The 21,203-nt window shown below is 47.7% G+C and overlaps 1 protein-coding gene and 1 pseudogene across 15 annotated transcripts in view; one reads left to right on the forward strand and one right to left on the reverse strand.

The window, feature by feature from the left end:
- HIPK2 (homeodomain interacting protein kinase 2) overlaps positions 1-16,918 on the forward strand; it is a 193,597-nt gene extending 176,679 nt beyond the window's left edge. For 7 of the 15 annotated variants that reach the window (XM_025434007.3, XM_035699939.2, XM_025434008.3 and 4 more), the window contains 2 exons: positions 785-1,231; positions 3,787-12,720. In XM_025434007.3, the coding sequence (XP_025289792.1) occupies positions 785-1,231; positions 3,787-3,969 (630 nt within the window). In that variant the 3' untranslated portion in view covers positions 3,970-12,720. Of the gene's footprint in view, positions 1-784; positions 12,721-15,203; positions 15,399-16,234 lie in introns of those variants that run through there. The other 8 variants (XM_025434012.3, XM_035699943.2, XM_025434013.3 and 5 more) reach the window with 3 other exon arrangements.
- Positions 16,919-17,072: 154 nt separating this feature from the next.
- On the reverse strand, positions 17,073-18,254 carry LOC112650973 (40S ribosomal protein S11-like; annotated as a pseudogene).
- Positions 18,255-21,203: the final 2,949 nt, after the last annotated feature.

Below are 21,203 nucleotides of genomic sequence, written 5' to 3' on the forward strand. Positions count from 1 at the left end.
GGTCCGAATTGCAGAGTGGACTCAGGGGCCTGTTTCCTCAGAAGCCATAGAGGGGACGTCAGTGGGGGAGCTTATGTTCAGAAACCCCTCGTCTGAAGTGGTGCACTTGGTAAACTGAGACCGCATCTCTGTGTCGTCACAACTCTGGTTCTCGGGAAGAGAGGGCTCTTTCATTTGTACCAATATAACTTCAAACAGCAAAGTGTCCAAGAGCCTAGGACTTTAGAGAACAAGATCTCACAGTGAGGGAGAAAGCAGTTGTCACTCAAAGAGTGGCTCCTCTGACACTTCATAGCTGCAGTAGGCCGTTTGGAGACATCCTGTTACCTCCTCAAACTGGCTTAATCTGTGTGTCATCCAGCTGGGGGCTCAGGGACAGGGTTCCTTCTTCAGTCCAGGCTAATGTTGCTTTCCCAGCCTATAGGGGAGGCATCTTCCCTCACTCCTGTGGCTTCTGGCCTCCTCCTCTCCTCCCCTCCCCCTCCTCCCCCTCCTCCCCCCCCCTCCTCCCCCTCCTTCCCACTCCCCTGGCCCTCCTCCCCCCACCCCCAACCCCACCTTCCTCTCTTACCCCTTCTCACTTCTCTCTTTCCCTCCTCCCCCTCCTCCCTCCTACCCCTTACCCCCTCACTGTCCTCCCCCTCCTTACTTCTCTCTCTTCTCCTCCTCTCCCTCCTCCCTCACCCTTCTCCCTCCTTCCTCACCTCTCCTCTTCCTCCCTTTCCTCCCCTCCCACGTGTCTGGCCCCCAATGCAGCCCTCTCCTGGTGCTTCTCCTTCTCCAGGCTCAGCAGCACATCACCGCAGAGCGCGCCGGGAGCCACCGCCGGCAGCAGGCCTACATCACTCCCACGATGGCTCAGGCCCCGTACTCCTTCCCGCACAACAGCCCCAGCCACGGCACTGTGCACCCCCACCTGGCCGCCGCTGCTGCAGCAGCCCACCTCCCTGCCCAGCCCCACCTCTACACCTACACGGCGCCCGCGGCCTTGGGCTCCACCGGCACCGTGGCCCACCTGGTGGCCTCCCAAGGCTCAGCGCGTCACACCGTGCAGCACACTGCCTACCCGGCCAGCATCGTCCACCAGGTCCCCGTGAGCATGGGCCCCCGGGTCCTGCCCTCACCCACCATCCACCCGAGTCAGTATCCAGCCCAGTTTGCCCACCAGACCTACATCAGCGCCTCTCCAGCCTCCACCGTCTACACTGGATACCCACTGAGCCCCGCCAAGGTCAACCAGTACCCTTACATATAAACACTGGAAGGGGAGGGGAGGGGAGGGAGGAGGGGCAGCAGGGAGGAGGGTGGAGGGGTGAGGTGGGAGCCGAGCTTTTTATACTGAAGACGCGGCACACAAACAATGCAATGGGGCAGGGTGGGCAGGGAGCAAGGGGCAGGGACGGACACCAAGAAAACTTGAACCAGGAGGTGGGGGGACCTTAGAGCAGAGAAGACATTTTAAAAAAGAAGGGATTGAGGAGGGGGAAATCTATGCTTTTTATTTTAAAAAAGAAAAAGGAAAAAAAAAGAAAACGTCGGTAAACAAAAAACACAGCTCACGAACCCATTCTGCACCAAACTGGAAAGGAGAAGAAGAGAGCGACAGAAGATTCCTGGAAGTTGGGGGGTGGGGCCCCAGTTTTTGAAGAACTTTATCTATGAACTTCTCAAAGATTATTTTCATATGGCGGCAAGTGACATTTAAGAATTTGCTGTCGGGGACACCTGATGTGGAAATCCAATAGATTTTTAATTATGGAACATATTAGGGATTTTTCCAGAACTCTAAAGGGTCAGCAGCCCTCTAGAAGGTCAGGCCGTGGCCTGAGGAGGCTGATATTTGGGGGTTGGTATGGGGTTGGCCAAACCCAGTTCTGGCTCACGTGTCAGGAGGGGAGTGGCCAGGCTGAAGGAAGCCCCTGCCAGCAGAGGGCACAGCTTCTCTTCCTGAGCACTCTGGAGAAATCCCTACAAAGCAATGTCACTCCTCCAGTGTCATTAATAATGTGTGTTGCAAACTTTAGGTTTTTTTTTTTTCCTTTCCTGAAGATTTCTTTTCTCTTTGAATCAATCCCTAGTCACGTAGCATAGGGCTAGCGGTCGTCACCGACATCCTAGTAGAATGTAGCGGTCAGCACCCCTGTTTTCTACTTTGTGTTCAACTCCAATGATACCAATAGACTATTCCTCAATGTAATTGCACAAAAAAAAAAAAAAAAAAAAAGGCGATAGAACATAGGCATGTAACCAGTGTGGTGGTCCAGGTGTGCGAGCGTGAACGAGTGTGTGTGGGTGTGAGCGCGGATGCCACCCTCCCTGCGTGTCCCTCGGCGCCGCCATCCCGGCTCTCGCATCCTTGATTTTACACCGGTCCCTCCTAGTGCCTTACCGACCAACAGACGCGGTGTGAGGGTTTACTTCCATGGTACTCCAAGAAGCTGACTGAGGCGAGTCACATCATCTCAGCTCTTCTTTTGTGCTGTTGTGACATTTTACTCTGGTCTTTCCTTGTTTCCTTTTTTTTTTTATTTGAATTTGAATTTGATTTTAATACCTGTTGTCTTTTTTGAGCTGTCTGCCAACAAAGGGGCATCAGGGAGCTGGCAGGAGCAGGGTGGGGGGAGCCCATGGATCTTGAGAGAGAAGTAGCAGAGGGATGACTCTGAGAGCAAGAGGGACTCCCCACGCTGCACCCTCACCCCACTCTGCATCCAGTTCTGCCTGATGGGGGGGCGGGGGGGCTGGCTCTACCATTTGTGAGAGCAGAGGTCCCATCTGTGTTGTGGGGAGAGGAGACCACCTGCAGCCTCCAGGCCTGGCACAGCCTTCCTTCTGTCCCCAAGGTGGGGAGGAGGCCTGGGACACAGCACCAGGCCCTCACACCCACCCCACACTCACGCACAGCCCCGCCCATGTCTCTCGTTCCACCTCTGTATGTTGCTCTCAGTTTTGCCAGATCCTTCCCTCTATAGACAACCATCCACCTTTGCTACTGCATCTTTCTTCACATTACCAGGCCAACCCAAGACTCGACTTCGTTTTTGGTTTTAGAGGGGTCTGGTGGGCAGAAGGTCGGAGGGACATTGATGAGGGTAACCAGGGGGTCTTAACACTGCACTTTGGAACACTCCCTTGGGCACTTAACGTTTCCAAAGAAATTTGCCCTTCGCCCGCTTTGCCCCATTGATCCATTCTGGAAGTTTTCTCAGGCTTTGAACACTGCTGGGGGTGGAGTGGACTAGGGATATCTCCATTCATAGCAGAATTACTCTTAAATACATGAATGTTAGGAGACTATCTGGTCATAGATGAGGCTTAGAAGGGGGGTCCTAATCGCTTGATTCTCATTGCTGAGCCTGAGCTGATCCCAAAGCCAAGTTTCCAAGGTGCAGAGAGATGGCTCCCAGTCTTGGCAGTTTGTCCTCATGCCCCTCACCCCCCTGTAGTTTCCCTTAACCATCTACTGTGAACAGTGGTGGTATAGTGATATCCCACCTAACTCAGTAACGAAGCCAAGCCGTTACCTTAGCTGTTAGCTGTGAAATGTGAAAATAACTCTGGACATCCCCCTCCCCAACCATCAGTTCTACTCATCTTACAGAGAAATAGGTCCCCAAACTGGAACCAGCTTAGTCCAGGCCTGAGGCTGGAAGGAAGGACACCATGACCCACTAGAGGCACACACTCAGGCAGCCAGCCCATGGGTCCCCAGCAGGTGACTTTTGAGAGGTTCACTCTGCTTGTGAAGCCACCAACTGATCGATTGATCGATACTCTTTTTCCCAGGACAAGGGGAGGTGCCACCTCTCCGAGACCACGGGAAAATGGCCAGTCCAGAGAGAGTGGGGGAGAAAAGCCTTTGGAGGACATGTGAGCCAGAGCCCTCTCAGAGCCATGCCAGCCAGGAAAATCCACCTGTTCCTGACTTGGCAGCGCCAGATGGCAGCAGAGCCCCATCACATCTCCTGACCAGTGACCGAAGTCTTGGCTGTAAATGAGACCGCATTGGCCCTGCATCCCAATCCCCTTGCACAGTTGACTCCCAGCCCTTCCTAGATCTGCTGTCCTATGGGAAAAGACAACATAGCCTTCCATTTATAAAAAAATCACTTTGTCTACTTAAGTTGGAAGTCTCTTATTCTTTCACCTGATGTTTTCTTTATTTTCTTCCAGATCAGGAATGAAAGTTCATGCTGCTCATAAAAATAATATTATTGTACTAATTATTTTGGTTCTTATCATTGTAATTATTATCATCTTCATCATGTTGATATTTTAGCTGGGGTTTTAAATGCACATTTCTTCCCAGTATCTTTGTGTTTTCTCTTTAATATTTAAACTTATTTTATTATATCTGTGAGTCTCTGAGTAGGCAGGAAGGACATGCAGATGTCCAGTTTTGTTAGACAAAAAGAAAAAAAAGGAAAGACCCAGGAATTAGAAAAATTCTTTCTACTATCTCTAGTCCACAAAGAACCGTCAAGAAAGATCCACCACAGACCAAAAGCTTGAAGAAAAATCCAGGCCTTTTCTGTTTGCAGGCCAGATTAGACTCTTGATGACATGGTCATCGTCAGTATTGTATTTTCCTAGATTCTCAGTGGCCTGGGAAGAGTTCTGAGGTGGCAATCCCGGGGCCCAACCCTTAGCTGTGGTTCTTTCCCACAATCCCTGTGCTCTCCTGTGCTTCTGGAATCTGCTAACTAGATTCTCGGCCTGCCTCCCGTCTGATACTTACCTGTCATGGAAAAAGAAAGCCCTTCTGCCCAGAGCTGACCCAGATGTCCATCCTTTTCCCATAACTGCACCAGGAGTGTGGCTTATCTTCTTCAGTGCAGAGACGGATGTCCCCTCCTGGAAGCCACTGGGTGGCATGAACTGACCTAAGGGTCCTTGATAGGTGGTACCACCCCCTGGGAAACTTCAGCTTCAGTTCCCCTTCTTCTACTCACTAACAACACTGCTCACTTATCCAGTCTCTCCCTATTCCACCCTCCCCCCCCAACAAGTACCTCTTCTCACCATAGAATTCTAGGGACAGAACTAGGAGCCAAAAGAAGGTAGAGGGGGATGGTAAGAGGCCAGAGGAACACTGACAAGGTCAAGCAGCTCCTCCAACCTTGCAGGCAGGGTCCCCCCTGAAAGCACTGGCCAACAGAAGAGCACAGCAGGGCCTCGAAGCCATCCCCTCAGTGTACTCTGCCTTATGCATGATGGGCTTCTTGAAATCGGCTTGAGGTGCCCACGTGCTGCCTGCCAAACCTAGAAACTATGGGCCTTAGGTTGAAAAGGTGGTTTTGCTGAAGCCTACCAAGAGCAATGTCAGGTAGTGCTCAGCCCCGGTGGTGCTCAGCAAACATGAGTGCATCCTCCCTTCGTCCCCACCTGCCTTCCTTTTCTAGTCCCTGGCACAGAGCTGCAAGATCAGAAGACCCCAGTGGGAGAGGAGAGGCCAGGCTCCTTGTGCACTCCTCAGCACTTGCCCAGATCTCCCATCTCTTCCTCCGGCTCTGAGTCACCCTGGCAAACCGGATGAATCAAAGCCTACCCATCCCCAGGACCAAGCTCTCAAGTAGAGGGATGCCAGCCTTGTCTTTGTTTAGACCACAAATAACCTAGAGCATCCTCTGTTCTTTACCTGCCTCTAGACGCAGAAGTATAGCAGAGTTGAGGAGGGGAGGATTTCCAAGGACAGGTCAAGGAGAACCATATACTTGTAGCCTCAGGAAGTCTGGGTGGAGGTGCTTCTGCTCAGTGGGTTCTTCCTGGACCCATCTGGCTGTGCACACCCATGTCTCTGCACTTAGTACCTCGTTCAGGACGTTTTGGCTGTTTCCAAGGGAAGGGGTGAGCAGGCCAACGGGTGGGAGAGTCTGAGGCTCGGTGCCGATTAATACTGTGAAGTGGTGCATGTGGCTGATCGAGTTCGGAGGGCAGGGAAGGGTTGAGGCAAACGGACGGTTGTCTCCTGGACTGTATTTGCATTCTGGCCTTACTGGCGGTGAGTGGCTTGCAGGCTGGGGGAGCCAGCTGGCCTTGCCCTCTTCACCCTGGAAGACTCAACCCGCCCAAACACCAGATTGTCAGATGTAAGGAAGGGAAGGTGAGATTAGCACAGCTGCTAACAGGCTGATTTCTCTTGACCAGATCTCTGGAAGTGCAAACACTCATTTTTGAACAAGCTTGTGGTGGAGGATTTGGGTTGTGTGAGTGTGTGTGAGTGAGCGGAGCAGACTTTCTTGGAAACTGGAGAAAGGAGATGAGGAGGCTTAAGGAGCTACTGCTGACAGGCTGTGGTTGGTGAATCGAGGTGTGTCGGTGAGCTGGTCCCAGCTCTCACCCCATGCCCTCTCTGGTGCGGAGGCCGGGGTGGGGGCCGGGGCCCCTGCTGGCCTGCCCGGGAGCTGCTAGGACAGAACACAGAAGATAACGAGGTGCCCTCACGGAGCAGAGGGAATTCAGCAGGGAGGCGAGGACTCTTTCCGCAGGCCTGGCCTGGGATCTCACGATGCCTGGCCTGAGCCATTTTGCCAGGAAACATTCCAGCCCCGGAAGCACTTTTGCATGCTGCTGTCGTTCTGACGTGTCTCGCAGATTTCAGACGGGGAGGCCTCAACACTGAGCAGGCCGGAGACGTCCTTACCAAATTGGAAAGGAAGCTGTTAACTGTTCCTTTCTTTAGCCAAAGAACCCTTCTCAAAGACACCTCCAGATAGGGACAAGATGGCGTTCCTTCCTCTCTTTCCTTTCCGGGCAATAATGACATCGTGAGCGATGCATTTCTGTTGGTCTCTCTCTTTCCTCCCTCCTGGCATGCATATATATATATATTTTTTTTTTAGTATTATTGTTCTTGTGTTGATTTCGAGCTGTATTCATCTTTCAAGAGGCGTGGAGATTAGGACCCCTAAGCGCTGCTGCTGTTAGGAAGCTGGAGGCACCGCACCAACGCTGGGCTTAACTGAGCTCAGGGCCCGCGGGCGCTGACCGGAAGCTGACCGGAAGCTGACCGGAAGCGGCCCCTCCGCCCGGAAGTTCAACTGCGTGGGGGGCGGGGGCGGCGCACGCGGGGGCGAGGCCCTAGGACTCGCTCGTAGTCTCCACAGACCGCCCCGGTCAGACCCCGGTCGGGCTCCCGGAGACTTGAAGGTAGTGAAAGACCTGGAAACGCCGTAGAAGGTTCTGGGCGCCCTTGCGCACTGGAGTGGCCCAGGTTAGGAGAAGTCTCCCCCGTGTTTCCCGCGCCTCCCAGAAGCTCAGGAGAGCCCGCTCCGCGCCCCCTGCTCCTTGCAGACGCCCGGGAAGGGAGGGGCCCTGCTGCAGAGCTCGCTTCCTCAGAGATGTCCTCGGCCCCCAGCTCGACGCCCGCAAGTAAGTCCTTGAGGGCCGGGCCCAGCCCGCTGCGTCAGAGCAGCACGTTGACCGCGGCCCATCTGTTAGACCCTCCCCCCGAGGAAGCAAGAGGCAGCGTTTGCTGCTCGCTTGCCCCCGCCGAGCCCGTGCGGGCCCATCTCGCGGGGCCCTCGTCGCCGCCGACTCGCCCGCAGGAGAGCACGAGGGAGAGGGAAGGAAAGGCAGTGGTGCGCCCAAATCTCCCGATTCCGGTGAGCTTGTGGTGAATCAGGACTTCACCGAGATAACCAGGTCGTCTCGCTTTTATTAATTAACAGCAAAGAGTGGCTTCACGTTTTCTAACAAACCATCTAAAGATCCTTGTGTTTACTATGTGCCAAACACTGTGCTAAAAGTTACGCCTTGGTTATCTCGTTTCACGTAGTCATAACAGCCGTAACAACCCTGTTGAAGCCCCCCCCCCCCCCGCTCGTCCCTTTCCAGATGAGGCAGCGGGCTCTGGAAGCTCGGTGACGTGCCCAGGGTCACACGGCTAGCGAGGGAGCCGGGTCTTGAACCTGGGTCTGCCCAGCTGCAGAACCGAGCTCGCAGCCTCCAGCCTCAGCCACCTTCTGTGTTTGTGTGCAAAGAACAGCCCTGACGGAACGGCCCCCCCCCCCCGCGCCATCCCAGCCCCTGGCGTGCAACCCAGCAGAAGGTCTGAATGAAGAGGGAGCCCTCAATTGGATGCAAGCAAAAGGGGCAGAATTCGTTTGACTTCTAGAGCGAACCTTAGGGGAGTTTCTTTTGATTCATAGTAGAATTCATTTCAGATTCCTTTCCAGTGTACCAACTAGCTTTAGTAGTGCTGCTACAACAAACTTTCGAGTGAAGAAAAAGAGTGTTCTTTTCTTCTTTTAAAAAAGAAAAATGAATTTTTTCTTGCTTATAGTTAATTCTAGAAAGGCAATACTAAAGGTATATATTTTTTTTAAGATGCTATTTTTTACTGCACTGATAAATATCATGACAACTCTGGTCTCTATAATCGATCCACTCTTCAGCTCTGGGTAGAACCAGATGCGAGATTCACACCAAATTTGTAAATACCGTGTGTGGGTCTGGTGTCCAGGAACTTTTTTCTTTGTGTATTTAAAAAAAAAAAAAAAAAAAGGAAAAGGAGAAAAAAACAAGATGACTCTTAGAGGAACGAAATAAGGGTTTGGTTTTGTTCTGAGATAGTTTTCTCAAAGAAATGGAAAGAACGGTTGTATAAACAGAAAAATCGGCCAACTTTTAGGGTATAAGGAAGGAGAGTCTCTTGCCGCAGTTTGAGATTAATAGAAATACAGGAGCATTTTTAATTTGGTTGAAAGGTGACAAGAATTTACCAATGCTTTAGGATGAGATTTTTAATTTTTTAGAAAACTATTATCATGTGTTATGAAACATCTCCTCAGTTGTTTTGGGTGGGTTTTTTGGTTTCTTTTTTATTTTAAAAAAAAAGCAAAAAAAAAAAAAGCTTCTTTATTGACTGGCTCCAGGCTTGTTTGCCTAAATTCTTAGGTAGTTTACACGAGTTCTAGAACCTTCTAGAACTTTAACTCCATTGGAAGCAAACCCAACTAATCAGAATTTGAGATCCTGGTTGGTTTCAATAGGTATTCTGGAATTCTAACAGAATGCCTAAAGATTTTTTTAAAGAAGGTTTTAGATACATTATCTTACACAAACTGTGACCTAAAGGCAATAATTACCTCAAATGTGGGCATTCATCCTGGTTTTAGCCTTTTTTGAAATCATGTAGCCAGCTTAATCTTGGGATTTAAAAGACTATGAACTCTGTGTGGGCTAAAAATAATGATTAATGCACACCCTGGTCATTGTTGCTTAAGTGAATTCTGAAAATAGTTGATCTTTACAACAAAAACTAAACCAAGGAAGAGATTATTCTTTGTGTGTTGTAATGAAATGTGATATTCAAATGCACATGTTAAGTATATATGTTTTTAGCTACTGTAAAATGCTGTTAGCCTTCTAAGATACCGAGAGAGCCACATTTTAAATGCGTAATCTAAGCGATTGACTGTGGATACTTAAGCATATTTCTGGCTACATTTTATAGTTAAAGTGTTTTATAGTTTACATTTAAACTGGTACTTTTTAAAGAAAATTTCTGTTTATAACTGACACCTTCAAACCCCAGCAATTGCCTCTTTAGTTGGAGGCCACCCCCCCTCCAAGCCAGGTGTTTTCCACCACACTGTTGTGTAGCCCAACACGAGCATTTCCCTCCATGTTACTGGTCTCCATGTGAACACGAGAGAATGTGAAAGGATTTCTGGATTGAATGGGAAGGGGTGAGTCCATAGCCTGGGCCAGATGTGAAGACTTTATGCCATGTTGTATCAACACTCATCTCCAAAGAGGCCTTCTCTTTGAGATCCTGGAAGAGGCAGAGAGAACAGATACCTGGTTCATTGATTTTATCTTGATTTGAATGTTTAATTTCTATCAATCCACTGACTTCTGGTCACCAGGCAGTAGAAGACACTGGGATTCAGGTGGTCCTGAACATACAGCTGCTATTCTGGGCCCCCGGCAATATTCTGATTGGTGTTTGGCAATGGGGAGTCATATACCCCGTGCACCCATATTCATTGGCTGGGTTTTCCATATATCTGCTGTCACTAATTCCTATTCTCCTTCAAAACAAAATAAATGCAAAAGGATATGTTTACTCTCTATTCTTTGTCAAACTTAGATTTGAATCCTAGGTGGGTGGAAAGGGGGACAGCTAGATTCCTTCCTAGAAATTGTAAGTGCTGCTGAGCGGGAATGGGGCTGGGGAACCTAGGGACAGCTGGGAGAGGGGCATGGGGCATCGAGAACCTCTCAAAGTACAGATGGGCGCTGTAACGCTGTAGAGAGTGGGCCCCACTGTCTTGCAGGAACAGGCTAGAAAAAGCTGGTTCCCCTACAAGTTTTGGTTGGTTTCTTGTTTTCTCTTGTGCCACAACCGAAGCCCAGAGGATCTGCTGTGATAAAGGGCTTTCCGTTTGCAGATAAGACTTTGCAGACTGCAGAACACCTGGGACCAGGAACTGCTTGCATGTGTTCCTTCTAATGCATTCACCTTTTCCCTGTGACCTCTGTGGACAGTATGTCCTCATTACAGGTTCTTGGAAGAAACATTAGGGTAAACTATTTTTTATCTTGCCCTTCCTAATAATAGTACTCCAGTTTTCCTCTGTTTGGACTTTTCCGCAGCTTTAAACTAACCAAATTAATTTTATGTCATTGTCTTCGGGGCTTAACCATACTTTGAAAAACTGGAAGCATAGAAATTAGCTTCAAAAAAAGTGAATACTCTATATCTGAAACTCAGCCTCCTCAGTTTCCTTTCAACCGCTCCACACAGAACTCTATTTGCGCGGCCTCCCCACTTGTCCAAGTCAGTGTCTCTGTGGCCACCTCCGCCTCCCCTCACTGCCACCACAGCCCCATACACAGGCAACTGGGACTCCCAGAATGCTCTCCAGAACCAGGAAGAAGGACCCATGTGGCCTTGTGAGCAGTGGTCTTGCCTCCCCATTAGATACTCACCTGCTTGGTTGAAGAGGCAATGGATTTATCATTATTATTATCATTATTATTATTATTAATTATTATTATTATTATTTTAATAGTTTTTGGCTCAGGTTATAAGGAAGAACTTGGGAAGTGGAAAGTGACTTGACCATGCCCATCCTTTGTAGCTTTCTGTGACTTCTGAATGGAACATGAAGCGTCCCCCACCCCACTTGCCTCTCCTCACTTCCAAGCAGACCACCCCAGTGGGCGTTGCCTCTGCCTCGGGGTCCCCCCACGCCCCCTTTCATGCTTCCTCTCTCCCTCTTGCTTTTGTGTTACTGCTCATTTTGAAGCTGTCTTCCGTGGCTTTTCCAGGGCACAATCATTTCTGGCCCCCAAAGCATCTCCTCATCCTCTTTGTGTGCATTTTTTAACCAAATGAAGTAGACCAGGAAGTCCTACTTTGGGGCAGCAGACTTTCTAGTTGAGTAGAATCACTGTATAGATATAGATGTTGATATATATGTTAGTGTATATATATATCAAACCAAATTTCTGATAGGAAAAGTATAGCTTTACGGTTGAGGAGGAAGAGGAGCTTTGAGAAGTCAGGCAGTGTTGGCGTCGTAGCCGAGCCCGGGCCGGCTCCAGGGCTGCACCTTCTCCGTGCAGGCCTGAGGCTTGGCGCTGGGTTCTTGTCACCACCTCACCACAGTGGAGGCAGGTGGCCCGGAGAGGGGGCCGCCGCTCTCTCTGGGTCCCCAGCCTCCAGGGCATAGATGAGTGAGGGGGGCAGCAAATCAGAATGACTGAAATTTTCCATCCCATTTTGCTTTGACCACATGTATTGAGCTGCAGCCTCTGATACTATATCACATTTCCAAAACTGGGATCCATTAGGATGGAAAGAGAACAGATCTGTAGAAATGTTTACCTTTCAACTGCCCATGAATTCCGGACATTGGATAGAAAGACTCACTCCCCAGAATGAGAGCCGGGAGAGGAGGAGACTGATGATTGGTCACCAGTCCAAGGAACATGGCTCCCTCCCCAAGGTCACCTTGCCCACATCTTCCTCCACCAGGTCATCTCAGCTCAATAGCCCTATGAAAGCCCCGGTCTGTTGTGTTCCTTCACTGTACGGTTTCTGTAATGAAAAGTGTTAATCCATGTTAATCCTTGTGAAAATTATTGCGTGCAACAGTATTTTCTCGTGTACCTCTTTTTCCTATGTGAATTGTCCCTCTTTTCTTTTTTATTTATAAATGTCTACTTTTTTTAAAAAAACAAACCAATGTGTTGTAGACCTATATGTAACCTATTCCTTAGTCTCATATTATAGGTATGTTATAAGAATGGATATTTTACTTGGCTTTAGAATGTTTTACAAGAAAAATAATTCTTAACTGATCAAGTCCTTGCTACTAAAATGCTTGTGTTTTTCATCATGATGTCGTGTGCTTCTAAATTAATAATCATTTTCGTTGTAGAAAAATGGAGTGAATTTATATTAGTCTTGGAAACTAATAATAGCATTGTAAATTTATGAGATGATTTTAACAGAAAAAAATTATAGAAGAATATAGTTATTTTAATTGTAATATTACTAACTGTAGGGTGAGAAAGGGGGGTCCCGTTGTGGTGAACTATGTTATAGCTTGTTACTCACAGTTTCTTTTTGATCATTTTTTCGGTCTCTGAGGTGAAACGAGTTATTAATTAAAATTTGTAAACTCACATATGCATATTGTATATGTGTAGAAATGTAATCACACTTTGTCTTGGAATTACATTAAACTGTTTGGAATCACTGTACCCTTGGCCTGCCATGCTTATTTCTTCTAGAACCAGACTAGTCATAAGACTAAAGAGGTTACTGCTACAAGTAACACCCTTGAGGAGTTATCTGACCCTTCAGAAATCGTTTAATGCCTCCGAATGCTTTCATAACCCATCACCACGCCTACAGTCTACTGAGATGACCGTGAATGGCTGTAGAGGGAAGGCCTTGAGCCCTTTCCGCCTCGTGTGTTGAGCAGTCCTCATCACCAGCTATTTCTAGAACTTTCATCACCTCAAACAGAAGCTCTGTACCAGTTAAACGATAATTCCCAGTTCTCCGTCCCAGCCCTTGACACCCACCCTTCTCTTTTCTGTCTCTAGATATCTCATGGAAGTGGAATCCTACAATATTTGCCCTTTACTTGTTTTGGCTTATTTCATGTTAACAGTGTTCTCAAAGGTCATCTATGTTATAGCAGATGATGTCAGAATCTCCTTCCTTTTAAGACTGAATGACATCCCATTATATGTAAATACCACATTTTGTTTATCCATTCATCTGCTGTCTCCATCTTTTGGATTTTGTGAATAATGCTGTCATGGACCTTGGTACATAAATATGAATCCCTGCTTTCAGTTCTTTTGGATACATACCTAGGAATGGAATTGCTGCGTTATCTGGAAATTCCTAACTTTGTAAGGAACCGCCAAAGGAATCCACAGTGATCACACCATTTCATGTTCCCACCAGCAATGCGCTGGGACCCAGTGTCCTCACCTGGCACTCTTAGCCTGTCTTCCATTGCCAGGGTTCTGGGTATTCAGGACTGACCGGCTTCTCACCCTCCTGTTATCTGCACGTCCTGGTTTCACAAACTCACAACCAGCCGAAACTGCACCCACCTTACCTGTACCCAAAGCTTTCTGCCACACCTACTTGCTGTGGCCCATCCACCCACCCATGCCTCTGCTCCCACACCCACCCAAGCTCCTGAGCTGCCGGAGAAGACCCCCTAGCCCTAGAGACCTTGGCCAGCCTTCTGTGCTCATCAGCTCCCTCTGTGGCTAATTGGAAACTTCTCATTCTCCCTGTGCCCTTGACTACGGGGACCCTCTACTGGGCAGAGTAACCCAAAGAAATCCAGGTCTACAGAGCCCTTCAACCCCACCTCTCCCACAATCCCATCTGCCTCCATCTCCATGATTTCTCCCTGTGCAGAGCTCTTTCCTGCCAAGCATCCCTGGTTTGGATCTTCATGCTTTCCACACGGGTTGCCAAACCCTTATGTGTAGTTCTCATCATGCTGTACTGTCAACATGTCTTTCCTGATGTCCCTTCCCACAAAACCACAAAACCCTTGCAGGTAAGGCTACCTTTCATCTCTGTTCCTAGGGCATCTATTACAATGCCAGGCACAGAGTGGGTCATCAAATATTTGGCTAAATCAGCAAATTAGCCCAGTTTCTCACCCCCCATTTACCTACCCTTCCTTGGGATTCCGGGTCTCCCAGACTTCAGATAATACCAACAAACCCCTAAATGCAGCCAACGGGTGAACTTGGTTCGGTTCAACTCAGCCAAAATTCAAATTATATAAAAAATCCATGCAAAAGGGACACCTGTGTGGCTCAGGGGTTGAGCATCTGCCTTTGGCTCAGGATGTGATCCAGGAGTTTGGGATCAAGTCCCACATCGGGCTCCTTGCAGGGAGCCTGCTTCTCCCTCTTCCTGTGTCTCTGCCTCTCTCTCTCTCTTATGAATAAATAAATAAAATCTTTTTAAAAATCCCTGCAAAAGATTTTGACAATTTGAGAACTCCTCCAGCATATCTATTTCTTAAATTATAAATGCACTACCAGGGGTCACAGCCCATGGAGGTCATGCCCAGGAGCCTGTTCCAAACAACCAGGTATTTGTGGGGTTTTTTGTGAGTCTGGCTTACATATTTCCTAACTATTTCCTAGAATATTTAAGCCTAAGCAAATATTAAATATGTGTAAAAGAGAATACACTAAAAGCAAAGTATAATGACCTCATGTCCTCTGAACTTATCTATTCATTTCCTCCTTTCTGTTAGTACTGAGCTTTAAAGCAGGCTCCTAGGATCCTCCATCCCCTACCTTGCACCTTGTCCCATGTGGGCCACGCAAAGCTTCTCTTGGGAGATCTGTCTCCTCCAGCAGATCTCCCTTAGAAGATCTAATTCCATTACCCAGATGGTACTGCTTGAAGATAGAAAAAACCCACTGCCCAGCAACAACCCTGATCCCCGCTCCATAGGGAAGAAACAGCTAGGAGCTAGACATTCTGTATTGTGAGACCATCTAATTCCAGTTTTTAACAGTTCTACACATGCCGATCTATAGGAGGTATACAATCCTTTATCCTAAGACCCTTGGCATTTGACAGTGCCTCTAAAACAACACTGGAGTATAGGGATCTTGTAAAGAAACTACTTGACATTGACTTTTATGTCTTTTTATATTTTCTTTAAATGTCTTCTGTTTTATTGCAGTGGCTCTCAGGATCCTTAGGCATTTCAGACTAAGCCTGTGGACGGGGCTGCTTGTGAAAGCACGAAGTACCCACTGATAGATCAAAGGCCAGAGCCAGAAGAAAAACACGTGAATGTTTGGAGGAAGCCCTGCTAGGAGAGAAAAAAACATCACAGGTCTTAAGATAGCAAGGCCTTGAGCTCTGGATGTTGTATGTAAGTGATGCATTACTAAATTCTACACCTGAAACTAATATTACACTGTACATTAACTAACTGGAACTTAAATAAAAACTTGAGGAAAAATAAAACTAATAACTTTTTTATGATTTTATTTATTTATTCATGAGAGAGAGAGAAAGGCAGAGGGAGAAGCAGGCTCCCTGCAAAGTAGTGAGCCCAGTGTGGAGCTCAATCCCAGGACTCTGGGATCATGACCTGAGCTGATGTTTAACCGACTGAGGCACCCAGGCATCCCAATAATAATATTTTTTAAAAGGGAAAAAAAAAAAGAAAGCTAGCACAAGTGCCAGGGCAGGAAGCAATAAGAGAAAAAAGGTAGCATAGTGATTCAGAGCACATCTTGAGAGGCTGCCATATTTGAGGTCAGTTCTAGGCACTGTTGTTCATGACCTTAGCTGGGAAGACGGGACGCTTGGGTGGCTCAGCGGTTGAGCATCTGCCTTCGGCTCAGGGCGTGATCCCAGAGTTCTGGGATCAAGTCCCACACAGGGCTCCCCATGAGGAGCCTGCTTTTCCCTCTGCCTATGTCTCTGCCTCTCTCTGTGTGTCTCTCATGAATAAATAAATAAAATCTTCAAAAAAAAAAAAGCTAGAAAGTCACTTAATCTCTCGAGCCTCAGCTTTCTTATCAGTACAATGGGGATGATAACTACATGTGGCAAAGACTGGCCGCATATTCATTTCCTCCTCTTGTTGAGCACACAGCTAGATTATATGTCCTAGGTTGCTTTGTAGATAAATATGACCAGAATGGGGCCCTAAAAAACTCACACATTTATCCACACTCTCTTCCCTCAATTTCTGGCCAGATGTGGAAGATCCAGTGAAGGACTTTGAGGGCTTAGAGTACAATGGGCCCACCAGACAGAAGAAGCCCAGAACACTGAATCACTTGGTGGCCTCCTAATAAAACCACACTGGACAAAACCACAAGAGAGCAAGAAATAAGTATTTTTGTTATATATATTTTATATGGTCTTATAGAGTTATTTTTCTTCTTTTATTTAAATTCAAGTTGATTAACATATATTATTAGTTTGGGGGTAGAATTTAGTGATCAGTTGCGTATAATACTCAGTGCTCATTCCATGACATGCCCTCTTTCACACCCATCACCCAGTTACCCCATCCCCCCATCCCTTCTCCTCTAGCAAATCTCAGTTTGTTCCCTAGAGTTAAGAGTATTATTATTATATTTGAGTCTCTGAAATTTTAGGGTTGTTTACTATAGCAATTAAGTTATTCTGACTAATACAGACATTGGTTTCTGAAAGTGAGGTACTGCTGTAACAAACATCTAAACTAGCAGCTGGACAGAGAAATATGAAAATTGACTTCAGGAGTTGGAAAGATGATGGCCTGTGTAATGCTTTGAGAAAATATGCCATAATCATGCAGTTAAAAACCCTAAGCAGTCTACAAAAACATCTACTCAAGGTAACAAGTCAATCTGGCAAGATTGTAGGATAAAAGGTCAATATGCAAAAACTGATTCTACTTCTTTATACTAGCAACAAACAGTTGGAATATGAAATTTAAAAAAAATTGTAGGAGCACAAAAATAAATATTTGAGGATAAATGGGTTTTTCTTTTTTGATTGGGAAAATAACTTTATTTTCTTTGGGGGTATAGGCAGACATCTAGCCTCAGAACTTCTAGAATTGCTGCTTTGTGCCAGCAGCCTTCGTGACTTTGGGCACATTGAAACACACAGCCTTGCTCAAGAGCTGGCACTCGCCCACTGCGATGAGGTTGCCAGTCCGGACATCCCTGCAGCAGGGGGCAGACAGATGCATGGACATGTTCTTATGGCACTTCTTAAAGAAGTTGTACTCTCAACATAGTGGAAGTAGTCTCCAAGGATGGCAGTGCATCTTCATCTCAGTCACCACGTCAGATAGAATCCACCCTCAGATGGACCCATTACCAGTAAACAGGTCATCTCTTATCAGTACAGGTGCCCTCAATGGCCTCCTTGGGCATCTTGAAGCCCAAGCCAATGTCTTTATAGTATCATGGGAACTTGTCCTTGCCAGTTTCTCCAAGCGGGACCCTCTTCTTATTTTGAAAGCTGGTTGGCTGCCCTTTATAGGCAGGTTCAGGCTGAATGTCCACCATCTTCTGGCCACCTGAAAAATCTTGAGGATAATTTTTTTTTAATACGGGCAAAAACTCTACCCTTAAAACTTGTAACAAGTTGCAGAAATTTTCAAAAACTTTTTAAAAATGGAGAGAGCTACATTGTTGAATGGAATAGTCAAATTATTAAAATGGCATGGCTCTTCACATTGACTTACAGATCCAATGCAATCCCAAAATCCCAGTAGACTTTTTTTTGTACGATGGACAAAAACAAACAAAAACTAGAACATTAGAGACCTGTGTGATAATATCAAACAGCCTTCACTGGAGTCCTGGGTGGAGAGAAGAAAAGAAGGGTGAGGCAGGAGATTTATTTAAAGAGATAAAAGTGAAGAATTTTCCAGACTTGATCAATGACATCAATGCATAGAATCAAGAATCTCAGTGCATACAGGCATACAACCAGACTACACTTCTCAGGCATCCACGACTGTCCTGGCCAGTGGTCTGTGGGCTGAGTGCAGGCCACCTCTAGGCTGGCCCCTTCTATACGCTATGATCACCACAAATCTCAGAGGCTTGATTTCTCACATAGGTTGCTGCACAGCCAGACAAGTGTCCAGGAAACCTGTCCCCTACATAGCAACTTAGCATTCCAGGATGTCTCAGCTTTATGAAACTTCCAAACCAACAAATCACAGTTGGGGAGAGGAGGGAATATATGAAGAAGTGTGCTTGGCTCTTAAATGCTTCTACCTAGAAATGACATGTGTCTTTTTTTTTTTTTTTTTTTTTTTTTTTTGGTTAAAGCAAGTCACTAGCTTCAAAAAGCCTGAGAAATATGATCTTTCCATGCACCCAGAAGGGAAGTGAAAAGGCTTGCATGGCAGTCACGTCTACCACATCTTCTGAAACACATCCTTTATGAACAGCTACATCCAAAGGCCCTGGATGGAGCAAAGCTGTTCCTTTCCCTGACCTGCTTAGTCTATGGTATGAGCAAAGAAAAAAAAGATCTTTACTTTGTTAGCCTCTGAAATTTGGGCATTACTGCTGAAGCTAGCATACTCTAGTGTACTACTCAACTTACATTATAATTTAAAATGATAGTATACCTTTTTTTTTTTAAGTGGCCTCGATGCCCAGTGGGGAGCCCAACACAGGGCCCGAACTCATGACTCTGGATCAAGACCCTGAGATCAAGATCCAAGCCAAGATAGGAGTTCAAGGCTTAATTGAGCCACCCATGGGCCCCAATAACGTCTTTTTTTAAGCACTTACCTTGAGCCTGGTACTTCATGTGTAAAGTGCTTAGCACAGTGCCAGGCCCAAATCAACTCTTAATTAGTATTAGTTGTCATTGTTATCCCAATTTGTCTTAGATGTGTATGTATTTGCTTAGATAGGTTCTGTGCTATAAACTACAGGACCCTAATGGGAATTGTGAGGCCGTTGAGCATCTTGCTTATCTTTTTCTCTAAAACATGTGCAAGTTTTCATACTTTGTGGGAGGCTGAACTGGAAGCAGAGGTTTCCAGGATCAGAGATAGCATGGTATAGAGGAAAGAGCATTGGAACTAGTGGTCAGGGTTAGTTTAGTTCAACACATAATATTTATTGAGCACTGTCTATATGTACCAGATGCTAGAGAAACAAAGAAGTGTGAGGATCCTTTGTTCGCCATCCTTATACTTCTGCTGCAAGGATGGTGAACAAGTAAACAAAGCATGACACGTGCAATAATGAGTATAAACAGGGAACAGGAGTGCCACAAGACCTGAGTTTTAGCTCTACCACTAGCTGTGTGACACTGAACATGTTACTTAACTTCTCTGGGCCTCGTGAGTCACGAGACTGGGGTAGATAATTTCCAACCCCTGAAATTCTAAACCCTACAATTCTCAAATACGTGTGAGGCAGACAGGGCAGGCATAATTTCTGCTTTAGAGAGGTGAAGCCTGGGGTTGGAGAGGTTTAGCACAGCGGCCTGAGCTCCGTGGCTGCTTGTCACCAGAGCTAGCCCCAGACTACTCTCCAGCAGGTCTTTGGAGCCACACCTCATCTGTCTCCACTCCGGAGCGCCCTGACAGAGAGCAGGGATCTCTGATGGAGATGGCAGGAGGCTTTCCAGATGCCCCCAGTTTGAGTCCCATACTTACAACCTGGAGCTGTTTGCAGACCAAGAAGAGAAAGGAGGCAGGTGCCGCACCCACCTCCACCCCCTCCTCGTGTAAGCATTCAGCAGGCCTTTCTGGAAAACCAGGTCACCTTCTACAGAATGACACGGTGACGTTAGCACAGTTATCCTGGTGAACACCAGAGCCGTCAGCAGCCAAGCACAGTCAGCGATGCCTGGTTTCCATTCACAGCCACGTCCTCATTAGTGGGGCTCTGGGCAGGATGCAGAGGACATTCCAAGGCTGAGGCAGCTCTCCCCCGCTGTATCTCTGGGCCACCATCACTCAGCCCACCTGGTATGTGCACACTTAAGGAATGTGAGTGAGCTCATTTAATTGAAGCAAAACACATGAAAGATTCATCTTTGCTGTGCCTCTAAAACCATGCCATGGCCACCAGAACCTGAAAGACAAACCTGACCACAGCAGCCTCTGCTATCTCCCGCTGGGGCACACAGTTCACAGCGCTGTGGGCAATCCAACCGTCATGGGAACCATCTTTTGAGCAGGTGCTATGTGTGCTACAAAGAGGCCTACAACACAATCCCTACCATCCGGGAGTTTGTAACTGGGTGATGGAGTGGTCAGATGAAGTGAAGAGAGGAGTCACAGATGACAAGGTGGGAGACTCCAGCCACACGAGAGTCTCAAAGTGTGGGAAGTTTGGGGGGGAAGGAAGTGGTCCCCAAGAGCCCCTGCTGTCCCGGAAGGTGGGAGGGAGGCTCTAGGCAGACCTTGAGGGAAGAAAACGATAGAAGGCATTATTATATGCATTACCCCCACTTTTGGTGGGTGATCCATATGAAAATCATCTGGAGACAAAAGTGTCCAGAAAAAGAATTGCCTGGGGGCATCCAACTTGTTTTCCCAGGGTGGCCCCACACCTGCACATACATGCACCCTCCCAACCATCCCTCCTCAGAGCTGGCCTCAGAGCTGGCTAGGCAAGGGACATGTTGCCACACAAGTGGCTTCCCAAGGGCCCTGTGTGGTGGGTGCGGGTGCAAATCCCGCCTCCGCCACCTGCTAGCTATGTGATATGCAGCCAGTCCCTTAACCTTCCTGAGTCTGTTCCTCACCTGTAAGCGTGGGCAGGCAATGCTGACCTTGCAGGGAGGAGGGAGACTAAGCAGACACCGGCTGACCCGGCAGCAGAGCGCCGCAGGCCTACACGGTCCTCCCTATCGTCCTCCACCTGCACAGAGACCATCTGAGTAGGCCCCGGGGTGCGTGCTTAGCCTTCTACCGGAGCCCTGCCTGTTCCAGCGGTTCGCTGAGGATGGGCCTGGTATCTGGGATCTGGGTTCCAATCCACCCAGGGAGCAGCAGCCCGGGCTCCCAAGGTAAGCACACTCAACTCCAGGGGGTATGCCTCGGCAGGGCAAAGTCTTCCGACGGGACTAAGGAGTGGGGCCCCGGGAAGGGTGCTCCCTTGGGCCCTCCAGGTGGAGGGAGAGGCGCGCTGCAGCGCCGAGCAGTGGGGCGGAGTGCCTACCCTCTGGGCGGCTGCCACGGGCA

This window comes from Canis lupus, chromosome 16 (assembly GCF_003254725.2).
Source record: "Canis lupus dingo isolate Sandy chromosome 16, ASM325472v2, whole genome shotgun sequence".
NCBI classification, from domain to species: domain Eukaryota; kingdom Metazoa; phylum Chordata; class Mammalia; order Carnivora; family Canidae; genus Canis; species Canis lupus.